General features: G+C 41.1%; 2 protein-coding genes across 6 annotated transcripts in view; both read right to left on the reverse strand.

Moving 5' to 3' along the window:
- On the reverse strand, positions 1 to 22,978 carry LOC113453268 (uncharacterized). 5 transcript variants are annotated; one of them, XM_087919160.1, is made up of 7 exons: positions 20,424 to 22,975; positions 19,781 to 19,888; positions 19,183 to 19,235; positions 13,509 to 13,551; positions 9,216 to 9,361; positions 7,959 to 7,997; positions 1 to 1,532 (listed from the first exon to the last, which is right to left on the reverse strand). In XM_087919160.1, exons 1-7 carry the CDS (start codon positions 22,473 to 22,475, stop codon positions 1,493 to 1,495), a joined length of 2,481 nt encoding a protein of 826 aa, XP_087775286.1. In that variant the 5' UTR covers positions 22,476 to 22,975; the 3' UTR covers positions 1 to 1,492. The 5 variants fall into 5 exon arrangements, with proteins under 5 accessions (XP_087775286.1, XP_087775287.1, XP_087775285.1 ...); XM_087919158.1 differs by lacking the exon at positions 1 to 1,532 and adding an exon at positions 5,489 to 6,427 and having other exon boundaries at positions 20,424 to 22,970; XM_087919161.1 differs by lacking the exons at positions 7,959 to 7,997; positions 9,216 to 9,361 and adding an exon at positions 3,664 to 3,711 and having other exon boundaries at positions 20,424 to 22,976.
- The window catches only part of LOC113453650 (sodium channel protein type 4 subunit alpha-like), a 137,403-nt gene that overhangs the window by 53,575 nt on the left and 60,603 nt on the right, over positions 1 to 23,225 (reverse strand). Inside the window, exon 9 of the mRNA XM_087919163.1 lies at positions 22,992 to 23,089. Within this exon, the coding sequence (XP_087775289.1) occupies positions 22,992 to 23,089 (98 nt within the window). The remainder of the gene's footprint in view (positions 1 to 22,991; positions 23,090 to 23,225) is intronic.

The following is a 23,225-nucleotide window of genomic DNA, read 5'->3' on the forward strand; positions in this document are numbered from 1 at the left end:
GAGGCGAAAACTGTTAATTGAAGATCCGGAAAACAAGAGGAAGAGCCACTGCCTGTTCCCTGCTTTTAAGCCAGGAGCTATCCAGCGTTTCAGCCATTGATGGTCCTTTAATTTCCCGCCGTTGAAATTCACCAGTGAGTGGAATCTTATGTCAGACTCCACTCCTTACTGAATATTCAACAGTAGTAGCAGAGTCCCATTAAGGATTCCCTTCTTTTTTCCATGCTAACTTCGATATTTCAATCAATCTCTGGATAAGAGAGGTCCAGAAATTCCACAAAGGGCAAGCAACTTTGAGTTAATTTTTTTTTCTCAACTAACATAAAGAATGATGTTGTAATTGATAGAATAAAATGATTAGGAAATTTGAAACCAACCATAGTTAACTTGAATACTGGTGCGCATATGTGTTCAAACTATTCATCCAGTTCTGAATGGGGTTATCAGAGGACTTCCTGATCCAATGTTGCCCCTTAAAATTTGAGCAGTCTCTCTGACAAGAAATAAACATTATTCACCATTTTTGGCTGATCAGCTAGTTGTCACTTTTCCTGCAGATGACAACCTGTCTACCCTTCGTCCTGTTGTGGCCATCTTCCTCAGTGCATTGTTTTCAAACAGTCCTGAAATTTCAGTAGGTCGAATAATGCTGCAAGGTTTTTGGAGACTGAGAAATTTTTCATGCTACTCCAATGATTTATTAGCAGCACAGGATGTTTCTGGGCTCAATATCTAGTGCTCTTTTGACTTGGGACCAAGATTTTAGAAGGAGTTAGTACTCTCATCTCTCTCAGTTTGAACCATGAAAACTTTTTCAAGGTCGTTTTATTTTATTTTTTTGCTCCTGACAAGTGAAGTGAGGAAAACAGAATGTTTTCCCTACAAAGGAGAGCAGTCTTATACAGCTAATTTTGTTGTTTTGCCATCAAGTGAATATTTTTTTTTATTCCTCAGACTTTTTAATAGCTGTTACATTTTCATTTTGTATTGTAAGTGTTGTGAATTCTTAATCACACTGTGAGTTTTATTTCGCTCCCTGCTATTTTGTTTGTGTGTGTGTGTGTGTGTGTGTGTGTGTGTGTGTGTGTGTTACAGTTTATAGTCATAATTTTAGTTACAGATGTAAAAACCTGATACAGTATTCTGGACTTGGGAACCTGAAAATACTATTGAAGATTTTATAGAGATGCAATAAATAAATACATACACATGAGGGTAATCCTGCTGCTACACCAATGTCATGTGAATGTTCTATACATTTGTAAAACATCATTCTGGCACCAAGAAACCTATAGATTTTATAATTGGTTGCCACTAAGGCCATGAGTGATAAGAACCTTAGCCCAACCCAATTGCAGTTGCTCCAGATGGGAGAATAGCTATTCCAAAATGTTTTTAAGCCTCGGGATAAGGATAACAATAAAAAGGTGCATGGAAAAATGTATTTAATAATAAAATACATAGTGATAAGCAGTGCTCTAGATAAATAGGATTAATCTTCTTCCTTTTCCTCGTCTCCCTCTTCTGAACTTCTGTAGATATAAACAGATTAAAAGATGATATTACAATGTGCTTATAAAACGACAGATTCTTCTAATAAGTCTGTTCAACTTTTGTCAAGCTATTATTATTATAATAGATCCAGTACCCTTATTCTCAGGTGCTTCTAAAGTAATATCCATATATTGAGGTGCCATTATTTTTCTGAGAAGAGCAAGAATTTCAGAAGTGTTTTAGAGCTTTTATTTCAAAAACACTCTCATAGCCAGCCGCTCTAAGAGAAAAGGCCTTGGTAGCCACCCATAAAATCTTCCCACAATAACTACTTTGGGTCTGGAAGCATCATTTTCTATCTTTGGTAAGGATAGGGAAAGGAAGAAGTGAAGCCCTAGGTTTGAATAGAATTAATTAATAAATGTTAAATAGATGTTATAAGCCACCTGGAATTACCTACATGTGAGTTAGGCAATTATATACATTTGTTTAATAAATAAATGAAATGCATGACTATTTCTATGTCCCTGTAAACAAGCATCTATGCTAAATAAAATATTTCAATAGGAGGAACACAATGGGTGCAACAACAACAACAACAACAAATCAGGATGCCGCTTATTCCTAGTAAACCAGTGTTTGGGAGGATTCTTACTGTGGTATCCAAATGTAAATGTACTTAGGAGTAAAACACATTATATTCTCTGAGGTTCATCTGTGAATTGGTTATACAGATCAGGGTGCATATTCTTGTATCAAAACCTGAATTGTAACAGGCAGAACACAATATTATCTTGTCTATTGAGACATTTTAATGAGTCCTTTAAGTTTCTGTTTGTTTTTCACTTCCTACCCTTTCTCAACAATCCTGGAATCTTTTTCTGTAGTTTGCCAACTCAGCCTCCTCCTGCACCTCGCAGTACTTTCTGACCTGAGTAGTACAGCTAATTACTGATATGCAGTATTACAAGCTAACTCTGCCCATAGCCAAAAGTTATACCCTGACTGACACACGGTTGACTCATCCTTTTCCCTTTCCAAGGTTGGCATTGCCGCCATATTCTGGGGGCAATATTCTGACACTATAAAAAGCTCAGAGAGTGCTGTAAAGCACTGCGGGGTTGTATACAAGTCCAAGTGCTATTGCCGTTGCTAATTCTGTTGCAAGATACTAGCTTCTTTGACAGAAAGTGACTGATTTCTAAATCTGCATTTCCAGATGCTATTAAACCAAGGTAATATGAAAACATCATTATATATTTTAACATACATTGGAAAATATGATCCCCCAAACTAAATATATTAAGAAAATCTGGAACATCAGGTATTCATGTGAAAATTCTTATACTCTCTCTATAAATTGCAATGTTGCTAGGCTAGATTTTTCAGAAAGGACATATATTTCTTTGAGGAGATCTAGATCTGACAACCATAGGAAAATCACCCAAAACAACTGTAGCTTGAAGCTAATTTTTCATAACCACTAAACATATCTTTGCTTTCTATGTCCCTTCTAACAAAGAAGGCACACAAAAGAAAATCTTCTAGGGAAAAAAATCTCCATTCCTTCTTTATATTTTACATTTTTAGAGAGGAATAGTAGCTTTATTGTTTAATGTTTTATTTTAGATTTCATGCTATTTTAATTATATAATGCTCTAGTAGAGGGCTTTATTAATTTACCAAGCATTTCATTTCTAAAAAGAGTCGTTTGTCCATAAGTTACTGCAGGTTTTCTGACTATTCTTCAAAGAGTAAATATAGGATCCAATATAAATATAAATACAAATGCAAAAGCAAAATTGAAAAAGCTTCCAATCTGTTAGCATCAGATAGATATAAAAATGATAGGAAATTACATCCACATGCATGCAACAGAAACATACAATGAATATACACTGAAAGGAGATCTACTCCCTGTTGTAATATGTGTTCAGTACTCCAGAACTGGAAAAGGTAAAAAGTCTTTGCTCTTTTCTATTTTCTTCCTTCCTTTTCCTATTTTCTACCAGAACTTTTTCTTTGTACTATTGAACAATGAAATAAAATGAGATGGCGAGATGTTTTACATATTAAATATCCTATAAAAGTGGATCTTCAAATGCATTCTGAACCATTCAAAACTTCTTAAAGAGAAACACTCCTGACTTGCACACTGAAGCTACTTACGTTTTCTTTGAAGTACCTTCAGTTCCTTCTCCTTCTGTTTCTGAACCCCTGTTTTTTTAAAAAATTAAAAGCCGAATTTAAGTATTGTTCTGGCAGCAGTTGAATATTTTATTTTCACCTGGTCAGCTTAGCCTAGTTATTTATTTGTTTGATTTAATTGCCACCCATCTTCTTCCTAAGCAACCCTAGGAGGCTTACGGGGTAGAAGTTAAATATTTCTGAGATGATACCAGTGGTTATAATCAAAGACAAAGTTAATAAATAAAAGATAACCAAAAGATAAAAGATGGGGAGGGATGGAGGAGGATGTACAGCGGGAGAGATGTGGGATTGCCTTTTAATTCACCAGCCACCTCCAGTGTGATGCGCTCTTGTTGGGCCCCAGGCCATCTGGCAGAGTCAGGTCTTCAGCTCTGACCTTAACGAAGATCGGAAGGATGGCAGCCAATCTCACCCCAAGGGTAAGGTGTCCCAGAGGGCAGAAGTCCTTCTCCTGGATCCCAGCAGCCACTGTTCCTCAAGTAACCTGCACCTACGCCATGCAGGGCTTCAGGGGTAATAACCAACTCTTTGAATTGCACCCAGAATCAAACCAGTCAGAGCAGAGATGTAACATGGGCCACTCTGGGTGCCTCAAGAACTACCCATGTTGCAGCAGTTCTCTGCATCAGTTATCACTTGTAAGCTTGCTTTTTGCTTTTTGAGTTCCTCATGCACCAGAACTACCATTTTGGTCCTTTCCTTCCAAATACTATTGCTCATGACTTGCTTTTCTTTCTCTCCAAATTCAGTCATGAGGATTTTATTTTATTAATAAGAAGGTGATCTTTCGTCTCACATTGTGGTCTCATCTGTTGGGCCTAGAGGGCAGTCAACCTCAGATTTAAGCCTTCTTATCTAAGTCCCCATCAGGTTGGATCAGGGTTTGCAGGTAAATGAATTTGTGGCAGAAGAGGCCAATCCTCTTTTGTGCCCAGCATCAAAAGCGTTGTGCAAGGCACTTCTCCATCCCTGCAAACAAATCAGTTTTGTAGCATCGTTAGCTCCATTTACTTACAGCTAAAGAGAGTAAGAAGATTTCATAAAATCTTCCTTAATGTACACCAAAATAAATTAAACCTCCCTAAGAGGAGGCACTCTCTGCTGCTCAGATTTGGGCACTTTCCTGCACTCAGCTAGAAACTCTCCTTTGGGTTTGAGGAGTGGGGCAGTCAGGAAAGAATGCTGCTTTTGCCCTTTAGTTTCAACCAGGTTAGTGAGTGCTAGAACTAAGAGGCATCCTCTGCTTCCTAGTTCTGCTCCCCCCCACCGTCTGAATTTTTAATTCAGAGCGCTCTTAGAATCTGAAATGCGTTCAGCTACTAAAAATGGGATACTTTATTGTTCCAGATTGTTTCATACTATTACAGTACAGGAGGTGTTAGGGCATTACCATTCTGCATGCAATATATTTTATATTTAGTTTATATATGGGAAAGTTGTTAGGTGTGTAGAGTTGTTAATTTTAATAATGATGAAACTGCAATAGTAACAATATAAATTAGACGTTATTTTAAACAAATGCATTACTTAGAAATAACTTGGAGGAAAAAAATTCCAAGTTGAAGAAGAGCCCTTGACAAATTGTACCAGTTTGGGCGAACCAGTAGCTAATTTTCCAGTAGCTATCATTCTTCAAGGAACTTTTTGGTGGAAAGTTTAGTTGAACAATCTTGGGCAAATACTCCACCTCTAGCTGGTAACCCCCCCCCCCCCCCTGTCCACCACCACCCCTCCCAGAAGTCTCCATGAGACCCTTTTTGGACGTCAGGTAAGGGCAGGGCCCATGTGGAGGCTTGGGGAGGCTCCGGAAGGCTGGAAACATGCCCAGTTCTGGCCTCCAGAAGGCTTTCAGAGCCCAGGTAGGCCATTTCGCTTCTCTCCTGGAGGCTCAAGGAAAGCCTCTAGAGTCCAGGGAGGGCAAAAATGCACCCCCCACCATGGTGCAGAAGGCCAACTAGGCCACACCCACCCAGCAACCGGGCAGAGAACCGGTTTTGAAGCTCACCCCATCTTAAAAGCTCTTTGATTGAGCAAAATGCTATAGATAAATTGTCCTCTGGAACATGGCTACCGTGACCTTCAATCTATTGGAGATTTTTTTTCTCCTGGGGAAATTAAACCTAATATCACTCCATCCCAGTTTGCTTGCCTATAGATAGGGCTAGGAATTTCGAGTGGCATCTCTTAGTATAGCAGCTATGAAAAACAATCAGTTTATATAAATATGATTAAGAAATTCAATAGGAACAGCGCTAAGACTTATATACCATTTCACAGTGCTTTACAGTTCTTTCTCAGTGGTTTACAGAGTCAGTAAATTGCCCCCAGTAATCTGAGTCCTCATTTTACTGGCACTGGAAGGATGGAAGGTTGAGTCAATCCTGAGACGTCAGGATTGAACAACTGGCAGTGAGCGGTGAGTTAGCCTGCAATACCACATTCTAACCACTGCGTCACCACGGCTCTTTCATAAACTAAATGAAACTATGGGTGGGTGAATCTATGGGTGGATCTATCTTCAAGTAAAAGAATACTATCCCCCACATATAACTCTACAGATACTCACAGTTTCTTTGAACTGCCCTTTTTAACAGGCTCTGGAGCAGGAGTGGGAGCAGGAGCGGGAGCTGGAGGTGATGGTGGAGGTAGAGCTGGAGGTGGAGCTGGAGGCAGAGTTAGAGCTGGAGGTGCAGGTGCCACTGGTGGTGGTGGCAATATTTCCCTAGGAAGATAATGCAGAAACAGATATTAATCCAAGTTTAAAGGGGTCAATAAAGAACAAAGTGGTGATCTTTTGTTTCCTTATGTGAATCCAGCATTTCAGAATTTCTCTAAATGTGGCAACAATTGTGTAGTTGCTCATAAGAACCCTAAGATGGTTTTGCTGCAAAACCCAGGGCCTCACCCTCTTGAATATGAAGTCTAGCTTTTCCAAAACATCTAAGCAGATTCTTCGACCTTTTTTCAAGCCTTTGATTTTTATATACATTTATTTATTTTATGTTTCTCATTCTGCTTCAGCTTGTTGATTCATAATTCATAGTATGACTTTTAAAGGTTAACTGGGTTAAACTGTTGGACCATGTGTGGGGAGACCCATATTCAAATCTCCACAAATGTCATGGAGTCCTCTGAATGATTTGGCGCAGTCACTTCCTGAGATAATCTATCTCACAGGTTTGTTGCTGTTGGGATAAAATGAGTGGGGAGACTCCTACTGAGTCCACAGGCAAAGAAATGGTAAAATATGTATATCCAAAAAATAAGAACATAAACAAATACATCTCTAACTTTGGTACTAGAAGTGGATTAGCTTTCTGGGAACACATCTGCTTCATGTCTCTTCTATGCCTCAAGAAACTGTTAACAATCCTACAGGACAGGATGCAATAGAAGAACAAACTCATTTTAGCCAATGTAAAATTTGTTTTTGTCATTGAACAGAATAGGACTTGATCCCAACATAAAGGACTTCTAGTGCAGTTCTTTTAGAGCCTTAAAGCTTGTACTATTTAAAGGCACATCTTAAAGGCACAGTTGCTTAATTGGTTATGAATCCAAGAGGCATTCCTGCTTTTAAGTTAACCGGTTTTGAAGGATTTACATAAAGATTTTGGGTGGATATATTTATTTAACAATCACTGTTTGTGTGCATGTCTTCATATCAATGTTGACTGCTGGCAAATGTCTGGATTGTCCCTGCAGTTTTCTTGGGAAGGTATCAGAAGGGATTTGCCATTGCTTCCTTCCTAGGGCTGGAAGAGAGGCTGACCCAAGGTCGCCCTCCTGGCTTAATGCCCAAAGGTGAGACTAGATCTCATCATCTCTTGGTTTTTAGCCTGGTACCTAAACTACTGCAACAACTGGCTCTTCATCAATTATAGCTGTTTCTAACATGTTAATTGAATTAGATCTCCACATTTGGATTGCTAAAATAAGAGGAAAATGTAGTTATATTGAAAAACAAAATACATTATTACAGAGGATATCTCCTATAATACATAGTCTAAAATATAAATATATATATTTAAATACATTAAAAATTTGAAAAAAAATTAAACGAAATACCATAAGTATTCTTCCAATGTTTTGAACTCTGCTCAGTTACACAATTGTGCTGGAAACATTTGTTGGAAACAGCACTCTAAAAATTTCTACATTTCAACAAAAACGCAGAAGAATTGTTGTGGTGCTCTAAATTTTAAACAGGAAATAACATTAGTAACAGTTTTGTGCTTTATGTAGTAACTCACATTACTTCCACAGGAAGAGGCCCAGGGATTTCTGGAAGTCTGATAAATAAAGAAGAGCAGAAATTATAGGTTTCTTGTGCAACAATAAGATGCAAGGGTTGGCTTTTCTTTTTGCAATTTGTATGGTTTGTTATTCACATACAAGTCTTGTATGTCAAACAAATCTATTTTCAAAACAATATTACATACATTGGCTCTGCAGTGGTGTAATCCCATATTTAGAGAAAACAGCTATAGCCAAAAAAGATAATTGGTATCCCCAGCATACTACAGAAGCAGTATATGAAGATAAATCCAAATCTTGTAGTCAGCAAGGGCAACGTCTCCAACTGCACACATTCTTCATTCTTGCAGATACATTATGGGTTTTTTCCAATGGAAGAAGAAAGCAAGCATTTGTGTAGAATGCCACACATTTACCTCTATAAGAAATATTTGTACAGCTTCCTATCTTAAACAAAATTCTGGGTAGTGATAACAATAAATTTAATAACTATTAAACCATAAAATGAAAACACAAACCAGGCTCCTCAATCATCCCCTTGGGATATTTCACCACCAGATATTCTTTTTCCATCCCTGTACCTGGGTTTGCTGAATCTTTTGAGGGGAGAAGGTTTCATAAGGTATGAACAGCCCCAGAAAAAGCTGAGCTCCCACTAGATGGCAAGACTTCAAGCAAAGGACCTGGAGGGTACCTACTCTATCAGATCTGGTAGGAAGGACAGACACTGTCAGGGAGACGGGATCCTGCAAATATCCTGATTCCTGCCATGTAGGGATTTAAAAGTGACAACCAGGACCTTGAATTACACCCAGAAGAAAACTGGGAGCCAGCAGGTCATATAATAGAGGTATAAGATTGGCAAACCTAGAACTGCATGTGCCACTGCTTTGGGGGCCAGATGGAGCTTCTGAGTTGCCTTCAAGGGCAGTTGAAATGATCTTCAAGGACAGCCCCGTGTAAAGCGCATTGCAGTGATCTCAGTTTGGGCAAATCCAAACTTGTTCCAAGAATTTTACAATGAAAGATATAAGGTAGGGATGATTCCCTCTCTATTTTTATTTTGGTCATGCCACACAGGAGAATTCATTGGAGAATGTAATTACATTTGGAAGAGTTAGCAGTAAAAGGAAGCCAGGCTGTAAATGAACATGGTGGCTTAAATGATGATGATTAAATTCATCATCATCATCATCATGCTTTGTGAATTTCTTTCTTGTAATATGTGCCAAAGGGGAAAAAAAGAAAAATACCTTGCGTTTTCACGATTGAATATTTCTTCTTCTTCTGAGGATTCTTCAACATGATCTGCATCACTGCTATGTTTTTTCCATATTTCATCAAGAGAGTGATAAAGATCTTTAAGCCAAGGAGACCTTTCAACAGAAATTGCTGAAGTCTAAGTGTGAGGAAAGGATGTGAAAAAAATGATAATAAAACTTAAGTCTGAGATTTTAATTTTCATGTTGCATTATCATTTTATTTATATTTCAGATTCAAATTTCAAATTATAGAATATAGGTTCTTCCTGGAGGAATATTGTGGCTTGCAAATTAGAGCAAACTTGTGGACTCCTAATTAGGTCATGAGTTTTATCTCCCTCTTCATCTATGATAGAGAATTCTGGAATGTATTTTGTATTTCTGCTAATCAATGTTAATGATCAGTAGTAGTTAGCTGCAGCTAAAAAAAATTCCTGCAGTATTAACATTCCTAAACTTTGCAAGTGGTGTTATGCTTAATACATGTTATTTAATTCGGGTTTAATTATGATGTGTGAAATAATTGTATGCCTTAATGTTGTATGGAAATAAGGCTTTTATCAATTCACCTGGTCCATATAACTCTGGTTAAGTGAATTGTCACTATTATTCATATGGGATCTTTGCAAAAGACCAATCTTGCTTCATGCATGCTATCTCCCACATTAATGAGTTCGACAGAGCTGGAAATGATGCTTGGAAAAACTTGAAAAGCCATGTTTATTCATATTTGGTATATTTAATAAGCCACAAGTGGTTATAGCAAAACTTTTCTCCTAAAAGATGCATTAGCAATAATTTTAAATACACAAAAATATCTAAAGCTGTAAGATGCAATTTATACATTTGACTCAGTACATTCTTACATTCAGGTTTTCCCTTTGTTTTGTGAATCCAGCCATTGGGATTTATTCCATAAACAATTTTCTGGTCATCCACAGTTTGACACAATGTGGGAACTATGTCATAAAAAGTCTTCAAATAGTTCAAAATATTGTGTTATTCCTAAATACTATAGCATATATTTCAACATTTCAAATTGTCAGTCATCTAGAAATCACAGGTATAGGAGAGGCTGGGCTCCTGGACATTGGCTATTACAATTGCCTTCTTCTCATTCTACACAGAGAAGCTAGTTCTGAATTACTTCTACATGAGCAGAAAATAAGGGTGCCTCCTGTTCCTGAAGACAACTGATTGGCTTGCAGGATCTAGAAGAAATGCTAAGAAGCGAGGGAAATTGGAAGATTCAGGAGGAACAGCTGAGAAGCTGCCACCTTTATCCACAGTATGGAGTGATTATCCTGCCTGGCTTAAATGATTTTAAACTCAGTGAGTTTTTAAACTTTGAAACAGGAACAGCTACTTTTAGAGAGAGTACAACAGCTTGCTATGGACTTCAGTTATCAAGTAAAAGTCAACCTATGTTAAACACTGCACCCAATCCTGAAGTTTATTTACTCAGAAGGCCCATTTAGTTTAATATACTTCCAAAATGAGAGGATTATATATTTTTTTATTTATTTAAACAAATTTAAGTAATCATCCAACACACAAAAGTGATTTGGGGTAGCTTACAAAATTTTAAAAAATCCAGGGAAGAAGGCAGAGCCTCCTCGCTGACGGACCGTAAATCGCGACTCTCTGTGGCTATGGTCCATGCTCTTTCATTGGAGAGCCCCGATCATTATGATTAGGGGCTGAAGCTGCCTTGGAGGGGCGGTGGAGTAAAGGGAAGCTGCAAGCCAGGTTGAGGGGAGCTACATGTCCCCCCCGGGCTTGGTCTTTTTCCCCCTGAAGACAACTGCAGCGGTGGTTTAAAATGGCCACCTCGAAGAGGAGGACTCAGCTGGATTAAGATTTGTGCAGGAGGGAAAAAAGAGGTGGATAACATCTGAAGCGGGACAACTGGGAAATACAACTAAATAAAACTACCCCGGGATTAAGGTAATATGGAATTTTTAAGAAAAAAAAATGTGCGGCGAAACTACAAAGGAACAGGAAAAAACATAAGAAAATATTTTTGACAGCTAAGCGAGGCTTCGAACTGGGAAAGGAAGAAGCTGGAATTAAAGATTTAACTAAATTGGACTAAAATATTTTGGGAATGAACAAGCATAAAATAAACCTGGATTTAAGCTTGTCAAAAAATAATAATAATAAAGTTTACAAAGTGGAGACTGGACTGTGCTGGAATATTGAGGTTCAAAAAACCCTAAATAAAAAAATAGGGGAAAAAGGTGAAGACATTGTATAATGGAGAGTGCCACCTTTTGACAAAAACTTGAGCTCAAACAAAACGGAAAGCATCCTGTTTCTGAATGAACTTGTGTGGATATAACATTAAAGAAATATTGAAACAAAGTAAGAATCTTAGAAAGTGAAAGCAGAATCAGAATAAAGGAAAAAGCAAGGAAAGACTGACTGTGGGATTGATTGATGTTTTTGGTATAGACCCTGGGCTGGAATAACTGAGAACTTTAGAAAATTGAAAGAAGAAAGAAGGAAAGTAAAAGTGTTGTTTTTTTGTGTGTGGACTTTAACAATCATAAAATATAAGGGTGTGTAATGATGATATCTCTTCGGGAATTAAAAATGGAACTTAAAAATATGAGAGAATTACTACAGGAAAGAGGCGAATCACTTTGCTCTGTGTTCGAAAAATGGAAATGACGATTGAAGAACAAGAAGCAAGCGCTTCAGAGGAGGAGGAGTCGACTCATGGAGAAGACATTTTAAATAGACAATTAACACAAAGAACACTACAAAGAAGTAGGGAAAGAAGGAAGGTTATAAAGTTGAGATTTAAGAAGGCAATCAAAGGGAATACCTGTGAAGTAGGGAAAGGCAGAAAGACCCAGCAGAAAAGGGGAAAGGAGGATATTAAGAAAGAGAGGGATACAAACTGGAATGAGAAAAGATATGGGGAAAAGAGGGGGTGGAGAAGCAGTAAGAAACAAGTGCATGAAATAAAGAAATACGGAAATAGTAAAATGTTGAAAATTGTTTTTTCAGAGATAATGCTTGATGAATTAAAAAGGGGATTCTGCAGGGTGACAGAATAATAAGAATATTTCTGCAATTAAAAATATTCAGAAACTTGGGTAATACTGATACTGATAACTCTTATTAAAAAACAAGGGGGGAAATTATGCTGCGGAATCCAAATGAAAAGATGTAATGATTATTTTAACTTCTTAAAAATAATGGTTTATTGGGAATCAAGATGAGAGAATAAAGGTACATTTTAATCATTGAGATGTCACACTCAAAGCAGTAAAAGGGGGGAAACCTATACTTGTTTTTTTTTAGTGTTAAAATTTGTATTAATCTAGAATTTATAAAAAGAATGTGTAATGGAAAGGGAATATGACAGACTAAAGAACCAACTAAATTAATAAGTTAACACAGACTATTAAAAGCAAGGAGAGACAGTGGTAACTTTATTATTATTATTATCGTTATTATTATTATTAGGCAAACTCATATTGTTTATCTTTATTTTTAAAATAAATATTAAAGGATTATATTTAAAATAATTGAAATGAAACAAAAAGATTTTTCCGATTGAGATTAATGAAAGAGGCTAGAATTAATGTGTTTGTTTTTCTCCTTACTGAAAATTTGGAATGGAAAAGGTCATAATAGAATTAAGTATGCATATATGAATTTATAATTGCTGTCATATTTGTATGTAAAAGTGACGACCCAGAAATATGTTGTCCACTGAAAAGAGATTTTTGTTTTTAATGTGAAAAGCTAAATAAAATTTGTTTAAAAAAAACTTAAAAATCCACCATTCAGTCACACTATATTATTATTATTGTTGTTGTTGGTATTATTCACAAAAAACAACAGTGTACACAGGAAACGAGATAACTATGCTGGGTTTTGTATCTCAAATCACTATTTGAACACTGCCCAAGTGTTTAGGACTGTGTGATGTATCGGCGGATTATGCGAGTGGATCCCAGTAGATTGGCCTCTCTTAAATTCTCCATTTTCCTTCCCCTCTTTTCTTCCTTAATTAGTCCATTAAAGGTGGCTTCTTCTTCTTCTTCTTCTTCTTCTTCTTCTTCTTCTTCTTCTTCTTCTTCTTCTTCTTCTTCTTCTTCTTCTTCTTCTTCTTCTTCTTCTTCTTCTTCTTCTTCTTCTTCTTCATTATCATTATTCTAAATTCAGGCTTGCCTAAGCCACATAATACTTATGGGAATGTGTTTTTCAGATCCAATAAGAAAATTGAATATAGCCAGATCACCAGTCATTGCTTTTGCCTTTACATACCTGGTTTTCAGGTGTATCTTTCTTCTGTTTATCCAGAAACGTCCTTAAAGAAACAATTAAAGAGAAAAATAGTGAGATCTCAGACTGGATAAAGCCCTGTTGACAATGTTCAAACCAAATACGACATACATTTCTGTACTGGAGGAATACACAAACTCTTAGCATTTAAATGAAAGATGTATTTATTTCTGTTATGTCCTTGGGATTGACGCCAGTTCCCTATCAGGTCCGTTCACCCTGCGGGGGCGTTCGCAGCCCCCATTGGCTGGCTCCCTTCGACAGCCGGCTATAAAAGCCGGCTGCTAGGTCGAGCCAGCCGCTGTTCGCTGGCAGGTCTGCTCGTTAGCATGCAGACGCGACAGCCCCCTTTATTCCCTGAATAAAGTGTGTTAATGTACTGCTCTGGTGTGGCCTCCCTTCTTCCAAACTATAACATTGGCGACGAGGATGCCAACCAGCAGCAAAAAACTGAAAGAGCTGAATCTCACTCCAAAACGCTGAGCCGCAGCCGTGCCGTTGAGAGCTCGGTCAGTCATTGATTGCAGCAGTGAAAGTGGAGCGTGTAGCCGCTCGGTAAAAGCTACGTGAGAAAGTGGGCGCTGAGGACCTCAGCCGCCCAGCATTGAGCACAGAGTCCAAACGCTGATGTTCGGATTCTGGGGTTAGCGAAGTCTCGGCGCTGCGCTCACAGCCGCCCGAACACAATTGGCGCGCAATTCAAATAGCTGTCAGCGCGACGCGCAGCTATAGCCGCCTATGCCCTTGTAAGGGCGCGAAATTCAAACTAGAATCAGTTGCGGCGCTACAGTTATAGCCGCCAAACCACATAGAGCATGAAAAACCCAGAGAGAACCTCAAAGAGCTGAAAAGCACTGAGCTGAAGTAGCACTGCGAGCTGCAGCTGCCTCGTTTATTCAGGGCCTTGTATCCCCAGTGAGGTCGGTCAGTCTACCAGCAGACTGAAAACCCGACATGAGTTCAAATCCGGCGTTTCCGCCATTTAAGCCCGATGAAGACAAGTGGGACTCTTACAGAAATCGCTTCAACCACTACATTGATGCCATCGGTCTGGCTGATGCCACAGAAAACAGGAAGAAATCGTACTTCCTGAGTTACTGCGGGGCCACAGTATTCAATACAGCCACAGCGCTATTTGCCCCACGAGAATTGAAGAGCGTCCCTTGGTCCGAGCTATTGGAGACACTCTCCAATCATTATTCCCCGAAGCCATCACAGATTGCGAGACGTTTTGCCTTTCGTATGAGAAAACAAGCAGACGGGGAATCTATCAATCAGTATATGGCCGCCTTGAGAACCGCTGCTCTCCATTGTGAATTTAAAAACTACCTAGACGACATGCTCCTGGATCAACTCGTCTGTGGAGTCAGAGACCTAAGACTTCAGAGGCGTTTGCTGGCCAGGAAGGACCTCAACCTCGCCCAAGCAATCGAAGAAGCCTTGGCCGCAGAGCTAGCGACCCAGTCGGCCGCTGAAATACAAGGGAGCGCGCCCAAGACCAGTCCGGTCACTGTGCATTCCGAGGAAGCGGTGAGTGAAGAGGATCCCACTGAACACTCAGAGGTCCATCGCCTCAAACCACTCAAGCAGCCACAGGTAGGAGCTAGATCTAGAAACGGCAACGCGCCTAAGCACGTCCTGTTGTGTCTCTCCTGTGGGGGTCCCCATGCCAGAACAACTTGCAGGTTCAGGAACGCCACCTGTAACAATTGCAGCAAGAATGGCCACATCGCCAGAGCCTGCCAAGCAGCACATGTGACGCCACAAAGGCCGTCCTCTTATGCCCCCCCGGGGCCACCAAGGCAAGTAAAAAATTGTTATACGTGTTACCAAGCTAACCACACCTTTTTGACACCTAACAAAATCACACTCTCTATTCATTTAGAAGGTAAGCCCTGCACTATGGAAGTCGATACCGGGTCAGCGCTCTCGATCATCTCATGGAGCACACTTAAGAAAATACGACCCAGCCTGTCCAGGAAGCAGCTACAGAAGAGTCGTCTCACCTTGAGGGACTATCAGGGAAAGAATATTCCAGTACTCGGAACAGGCAAGTTCCTCGTAAAATTTAAATCCTTTAAAGGCCATCTGCCTTTAGTGGTGGTAGATGGTACCCTCCCTAGTCTTTTAGGGTTAGATTGGTTCCCCTATCTTGGCCTTAGCTTAACGGGAGTACATGCTGTCTCACCTTCCGATATCGACTCACTATTTTCAGATTACGCTGACGTGTTCAGCAATGAATTGGGATGTTACAAAGGTACACCTATCTCCTTTTCAGTGGACCCCCAGGCAGTTCCCATCCGTTTAAAACCGTGCAGAGTGCCATTTGCTCTGCGTTCTAAGCTGGATGCAGAACTGGACAGATTACTAAAACAAGGAGTGATCGAGCCCACAGATTTTGCTAAATGGGAGACCCCAATTGTCACACCCCTTAAAAAAGATGGCAGCATAAGAATGTGTTTGGACTACAAGACCACAATTAACCGCTATCTACAGACTAGTGCATATCCGGTCCCAGTAATCCAACACCTGCTGCACACATTTGAACCAGGAACCATATTCGCCAAATTGGATATGTCACAGGCTTATCAGCAATTCCCTGTGGATGACCAAACGGCCGAATTACAAACAATTGTCACCCACAGAGGGGCTTTTCGATGCAAGCGCCTCCAATTTGGCGTTAGCGTCGCCCCAGGCATTTTTCAGTCATTAATGGAGCGGATACTGCAAGGCCTTCCGGGCGTGGTTCCGTACTTTGATGATATTTTGGTCTCAGCCAGAGACAGACCACAACTTTTCCTTAGAGTCCGAGCAGTATTGGATAGGTTCAGACAGCATGGCCTCAAACTAAAGAGGGAGAAGTGTGCCATCGCCACTAAGCAGGTGGACTTTCTGGGGTATAGAATAGACGCCTCTGGCATCCACCCGGTGGAATCCAAAGTCAAAGCCATACACGAGGCACCCACTCCATCTTCTAAGACGGAATTACAAGCTTTCCTGGGTCTGCTTAACTTCTATGCATCGTTCCTACCCCACAAAGCATCAGTAGCCGAACCGTTACATAGACTTTTAGACAAAAACACTCCTTGGCACTGGGGACCCAAAGAGGAATACGCCTTTAAGGCAGTCAAATCACTACTCACTTCGGACGCTGTCCTAATACAATTCGACCAGCGCCTCCCTCTAGCCTTAGCTGCAGATACCTCTCCTTTCGGGATTGGGGCTGTTTTAAGCCACCGACTCCCCAACGGCTCGGAAGCTCCCATTGCATTCTTTTCTAGAACCTTTTCAACAACCGAGCGTAATTATAGCCAAATTGACAAAGAGGCCCTAGCTGCCGTTGCTGCGGTCAAAAAATTCCATGAATTTCTTTTCGGTCACAACTTCGAACTTGTTACTGATCACAAACCACTGTTGGGGCTACTCTCAGGAGAAAAACAAACACCGCAAGTCTTGTCACCCAAAATGACTAGGTGGACTTTATTCCTGGTGGCTTACTCGTACAAACTGGTACACCGCCCAGGAAAAAACCTCAGCCATGCAGACGCCCTCAGCCGTTGCCCGTTACCGGCACCCGTGGAAGACCCGGCCCCGGTCCATTCCATTTTCGATGCCAGTGAACTCAACATTCCTGTCACCGCTGGCGACATCGCCCTCCACTCCAAAAAAGACAAACTTATCGCCCAGGTTCTGGACTGGGTACGGAGGGGGTGGCCGGGCAATGATCTTGCAGCTGACTTCTCGCCGTTTAAAACCCGCCAGCAAGAACTTTCCAGTTTACAGGGCTGCCTGTTGTGGGGAACCAGAGTCGTTATTCCTAAACCGCTGCGCACACCCGTCCTGAAGGCGTTACATGAGGGACACCCTGGCATCGTCCGGATGAAAGCATTGGCCAGGAGTTACGTCGACGAGATCGCGAAATGGGTAAGCTCCTGCCGTCCCTGTCAGGAATCCAGACCAGCACCACCGATCACCACCCCATCCAAGTGGGAAAGCGCCAATGCACCGTGGTCAAGGCAGCACATAGACTTGGCCGGTCCCGTCCACGGCAAGACTTTCTTGGTGGTTGTGGATTCATTCTCCAAATGGATCGATGTGGCCCTCCTACTCACAACCACCACTCGAGCAATTGCCCAGACTTTGACCCGCCTATTTGTCACGCACGGGCTGCCGGACACCATAGTCTCAGACAATGGCCCCCAATTTACATCCACCGAGTTCAGCCGGTATGTCACTAACCTGGGCATCCGGCATATCCTAACGGCCCCCTTTCATCCCGCTAGCAATAGGCTGGCGGAGAGAGCCGTTAGGTCAGCAAAAGAGGCGTTGGCAAGATTCACGCAAGACGACTGGCACTCCAGACTCTCTCGTTTTCTGTTAAGCCAACACTCAACCCCATGTACTGTCACAAACAAGTCTCCAGCCGAGCTATTGATGGGGAGACGGCTAAGGACAGTGCTAGATAGACTGCATCCCCACTATTGCCCTGATACACCCATTGGGTCTAACAGTGGGGTCAGAAATTTTGTGTTACAGGACCGGGTGTTCGTCAGAAACTACGCAGGTGATCCACTGTGGGTACCCGGAAAGATCGTGGCCATCACCGGTCCAAGATCGTACCGCATCCAGTTGGAAGATGGGTGCATCTGGCGGAGACATCTGGACCAGATAAGGAGTCACCAAGGCGAGTATGCCGACACAGCCCCAGAGTCTCCAGTAACTTCCCGTGCATCACACCCCCCCCCCCCCCCCCCCCCCCCCCCCCCCCCCCCCCCCCCCCCCCCCCCCCCCCCCCCCCCCCCCCCCCCCCCCCCCCCCCCCCCCCCCCCCCCCCCCCCCCCCCCCCCCCCCCCCCCCCCCCCCCCCCCCCCCCCCCCCCCCCCCCCCCCCCCCCCCCCCCCCCCCCCCCCCCCCCCCCCCCCCCCCCCCCCCCCCCCCCCCCCCCCCCCCCCCCCCCCCCCCCCCCCCCCCCCCCCCCCCCCCCCCCCCCCCCCCCCCCCCCCCCCCCCCCCCCCCCCCCCCCCCCCCCCCCCCCCCCCCCCCCCCCCCCCCCCCCCCCCCCCCCCCCCCCCCCCCCCCCCCCCCCCCCCCTTCCAAACTATAACAATTTCCGTTTCTCAAAATGGACTCAAAAGGCCTTTTCAATCACAAGACTCTTCTGTGCATTTACAAACAGTGTGCAGAGCAGAAAGAGCCTTAATAATAACCTCTTATGCTGAAACACACACCTGCAATTGTCTCCAGAGTTTTAAGAATGCAGGTTGCAGGTAACCATGTAGCTATTTGAAATCTTATTTATTTTTTGGCTTCGTTAGCATGCATGTCACACTGGAAATCTGAATTTTAATGTTTGTTCAGCATTAAAAATAATTCAAAGTTGCCAAGAGGAGAGGGGGGAAAAAAGGATATGAGGCCAGTTGAGGAACGTAACAGGAAGCCAATGCTAAACATATAAATTCAGCCAGCAAAAAATGAGATTATTTGGTGATGTTTTCAGTGTTTACAACTTTTAGATGCGGCATCTTGTGAATTAAAATTTGCTTTTTAAGAGTGAAACTTATAAGTGCATTGCCACTTAATATTGAGGCTGTTCCTCATCAACAGGATTTTCACAGTATAGAATTGCAAAAACTAAGTATCTCCAGGCAAGAGTTACCATTTTACAGGAGGCATTCCATCTGTTCCTTTGGAAGTTTGATGAGAACGGATCTGTTTAATCAAAAAAGAGAGGTGTGATTGTGAGGGATAAATGTAAAGATTTTTCACAGTGAGGAAAAAGAATCAATGACTGACACAGAGAACAATGTTTTCCCCCCCTCTGCTTCTCAGTAAGAAACTTTTCTTTTTTCTCTATCTTCTGCTTATAAAAAGGTGTGGGGTCTCCAACATGGTCATGGTAAACCTCGTAAGAAGGTCTTATGGACCAAATCAAGCCTACCAGCCAGAGGTTCCCTCTCAGAATTTAAGATAGAATGAATCCAAACTTAATACACCCATTTAGTCATGATTTGTCCGCTTCACCAAAAATTTTAAAAAATCAGTCCCACCCTTTTTTTGAGGTTGAATATATTATATTAAATCCTGGCTGCAGTAATGCGGTTTCTGAGTTACGGTGTTCAAGGAAATGCTAGGGATTCACTAAAGCAGTATATAAATTGAGAGTTTGGAGAAATTTATCTTTTCATTACTGGACTTTGAGATATAGTGGGTAAATAAATTAATATAAGGATCTCTAGAAAAATATTTTAGCTTACCTCAATCAAACAAATTATTAAAATAACAACCACCATCACTGTTGTCACTGAAACAGCCAATCGCCAATTGATGCTACTCCCATATTGCCGAATACCCTGCTTTGGTATCTGCAAGGTTAAACAAAGAGAAGTAAAGTGGAAGGTGGGCCTTCACGTATTTGAATGTAAAAGCTCTTTTCCCCAGAAAAAAAGTATATTCAGGCCAACCTACCCTTTAAAAGGAACAACAGCTTTATCAATCCTGTTTTCCTAAAATCATCATATCTGAAATTTCTGGTTTAATTCTGATGAACCTCATTCTGTTTTTCTTTGTTTTCATGTTTCAGTTACTTTACCTTTGTGCTATACTCCACTCTCCCCAAATGCTGATCAGAGTTTGTAAAACCTTACATATATACACACGTCCGCTTATCCTTGTATATAGGGACGGGAATCAGGCAAAGAAGTAGTCTTGGCACATGCACATTACTATAAACTACCTAACAAGGCTTTTACTCAAAAAAAGTAATTGTCCTTACAGAAATGAATGCGCACTTAATTCACATCAACTTAACCTCTTGGAATAAAAAAGAATCTAGGTAACCAAATCTTGTAATACTTTGATAGTGCACCTGTTCGAATTATTTATCTAGATTGCTTTTACCTCCTCAGAAGGTTTCTTCATTTTTCTGGAGCTTGCTGTAGTTAGATTGGTTTCATTTTTACTCAAGAACAAGTAGGATTTCAACAAATCAGAAGCTTCCTTCATGTTTCTTCTCTTACTGTAGAGTTTCATTCCAAGACCTATTCTAGAGATGAGTAAAGCACAAGAATTTTGGGCAGCCCGTTCTCTACAGTTCACTTTCATGATTCGGATCAAGTGGGCAATGAGGTTCCTCATAGGTACATTAAGAATAAGGGGTGCCAACTGTTTTCGCAGCTTAGCTTCAAAGGCCTCTCCCTGAAGAAAATAGTTATCAGTGCTTGAAAAAACGTCAGTAATCAGGGGAGCAAAGGTGGTTTCTTCCTGATCCTCCCAATCTGCTTCATCGGATAATGGTTTTTCAGGCAACAGTTCATCCGATGTATCAGACTCCAGAATAGGTATTCTGGAGTTGTTTCTTCCAATTATTAAGTGCCTGAAAAGGTTTTCTTTTGATTCCTGTTCCTTCTCAAGTTCCTTCTCCCAGAGTTCATCCTCAATTTGTTCATTATGACTATCTTTCTCCTCCGCTTGCTCACTGATAATGTGTTTTACATGGTTGGGGCTTGCAGATTTCTTGCCAGATTTAAGAAGAAAGACCAGTTTACCAGGCTGTTCCTCACCACCATTATGCACTATAACAGAAGATGTCAAAGGAGGCAGCTGAGTTGGAAGATGTAAAATGGAGCGCTTCCTTAAGGAGTGAACAGATGCTTGAGCAAGCCTCTGAAGGGAAGAAACCGGCTTATGAGTTTTCTCTTTCTTTCCTGTTATTTTTGCTTTGGGTGTGACTTTTGGCCACCTCTTAACCGCCTCTTCTTCTGAAATTTTGGCAAGTGCTTCCTTTTCATCCTCCAACTCTCCGTGATGTTTTCCTGTGTTTTCTGCAAATTGTCGCTTTTTCATTACAAATCTACGAAAAAAATCTTCTTCTCTTTGCCTTTTTCCAAGCTTATGATCTTCTTCTACTACGTTGTGATGGCTCTTTGACCATTCTAGAAGGCTTTTAGATCTCATGCCAATGTCACCAGAGTGCTCTGGAATTTCTGTGGCTGCTTTCTCTTGGATCTCTAACTCATGAGTTTTCTTTTCTTTTTCTGTTATTTTTGCTTTGGGTGTGACTTTCGGCCACCTCTTAACCGCCTCTTCTTCTGAAATTTTGGCAAGTGCTTCCTTTTCATCCTCCAACTCTCCTTGATGTTTTCCTGTGTTTTCTGCAAATTGTCGCTTTTTCATTACAAATCTACGAAAAAAATCTTCTTCTCTTTGCCTTTTTCCAAGCTTATGATCTTCTTGTACTACGTTGTGATGGCTCTTTGACCATTCTAGAAGGCTTTCAGATCTCATGCCAATGTCACCAGAGTGCTCTGGAATTTCTTTGACTGCTTTCTCTTGGATCTCTGACTCATGAGTTTTCTTTTCTTTTTCTGTTATTTTTGCTTTGGGTGTGACTTTCGGCCACCTCTTAACCGCCTCTTCTTCTGAAAGTTTGGCAAGTGCTTCCTTTTCATCCTCCAACTCTCCTTGATGTTTTCCTGTGTTTTCTGCAAATTGTCGCTTTTTCATTACAAATCTACGAAAAAAATCTTCTTCTCTTTGCCTTTTTCCAAGCTTATGATCTTCTTGTGCTACGTTGTGATGGCTCTTTGACCATTCTAGAAGGCTTTCAGATCTAATGCCAATGTCACCAGAGTGCTCTGGAATTTCTTTGGCTACTTTCTCTTGGATCTCTAACTCATGAGTTCCGATTTCATCCAAATATTCAGGAGGATTTGATTGAGTTAATCTACTCCATATTTTTAAAATTGATAATTTAAGAAATTCAATGGAATTACCAATTGTCTCCGGAATATACACATTGTCATAATTGGGAGAATTGGTATTCCTTCTATAATTAATATTGGAGGCTGGGCATCCAAATATGAATCCGTCCAACCTTTCAAAATACACCAATAGAATTCCAAGCAGGAAAACTTGGGTCGCAGAGGGGGCAACACGTCTCATGATGCCCATATCCTCTTGCTCATTTTACCCAAGTGAAGGATGCCTTGGAATATTGCAGCCAACAATTGAAGTGATTCTATGCAGTTACCAAGCAACCACATGATATTCCATATGAAGGCTGCAGGATAATGCCACTGCAATGGCATCATTTTACCATGATTCCTGACATCATAGAATTCCCAGGACCAGGACAATAGTATAGGTAGTGGCCTTGTTTATAGATAATGAGTTGATTTTAAGAGCTCACTCAGAGATTTGTAATTAATATTTTTGAGTCAGAGTCATAGTAGGGAATACCATCTGTTTTCACTGGAAAATCAGATTGTAGGGCCTGGCTATCATTCTCCAGCTACTAAAACAAATTACTGCAGATTACTTCCAGCTAGAAAAATGCAGTTGAGGAAGGAAAGTAGTAGGAGTTTAACTTATATACCCCTCCCCACCATAGTGCTTCACAGCACTACTCTGGGCAGTTTACAATGTCAGCATATTTCCCCTAACAGTCTGGGTTCTCATTCTACCAACCTTGAAAGGATGGAAGGCTGAGGCAACCTTGAGCCCTTCGTGACTGAATTCCAGCTGTGGGCAGAGTTAGTCTGGGATATTGCACGTAAGATAATCATCTGCAAAAGAAAGAACGGATAAATGATAAACAGAAATTTCTGTGCAACATCCAGCTGTCTTCCTTCACCCAAAATATATTTATTGTATTTGTGTCATATTGCAAACAACCAAATCCTTGGAGTTTATATTATGAAT

The sequence above is a fragment of the Pseudonaja textilis genome, unplaced genomic scaffold (genome assembly GCF_049901715.1).
Source record: "Pseudonaja textilis isolate UNSWEBS1 unplaced genomic scaffold, rPseTex1.2 PTEXSCF33, whole genome shotgun sequence".
In the NCBI taxonomy this organism is placed as follows: Eukaryota; Metazoa; Chordata; class Lepidosauria; order Squamata; family Elapidae; genus Pseudonaja; species Pseudonaja textilis.

Bases quoted from the DNA above. Each gene is read 5' to 3' on its own strand.
- LOC113453268 (XM_087919158.1), bottom strand. From the start codon at position 22,475: ATGGGCATCATGAGACGTGTTGCCCCCTCTGCGACCCAAGTTTTCCTG. The intron at 19,236-19,780 runs GTAAGCTAAAAT...TTGATTAAACAG, and splicing joins TAATAATTTGTTTGATTGAG to ATCCGTTCTCATCAAACTTC. The intron at 13,552-19,182 runs GTAACTCTTGCC...TGTTTCTTTAAG, and splicing joins GGAATGCCTCCTGTAAAATG to GACGTTTCTGGATAAACAGA.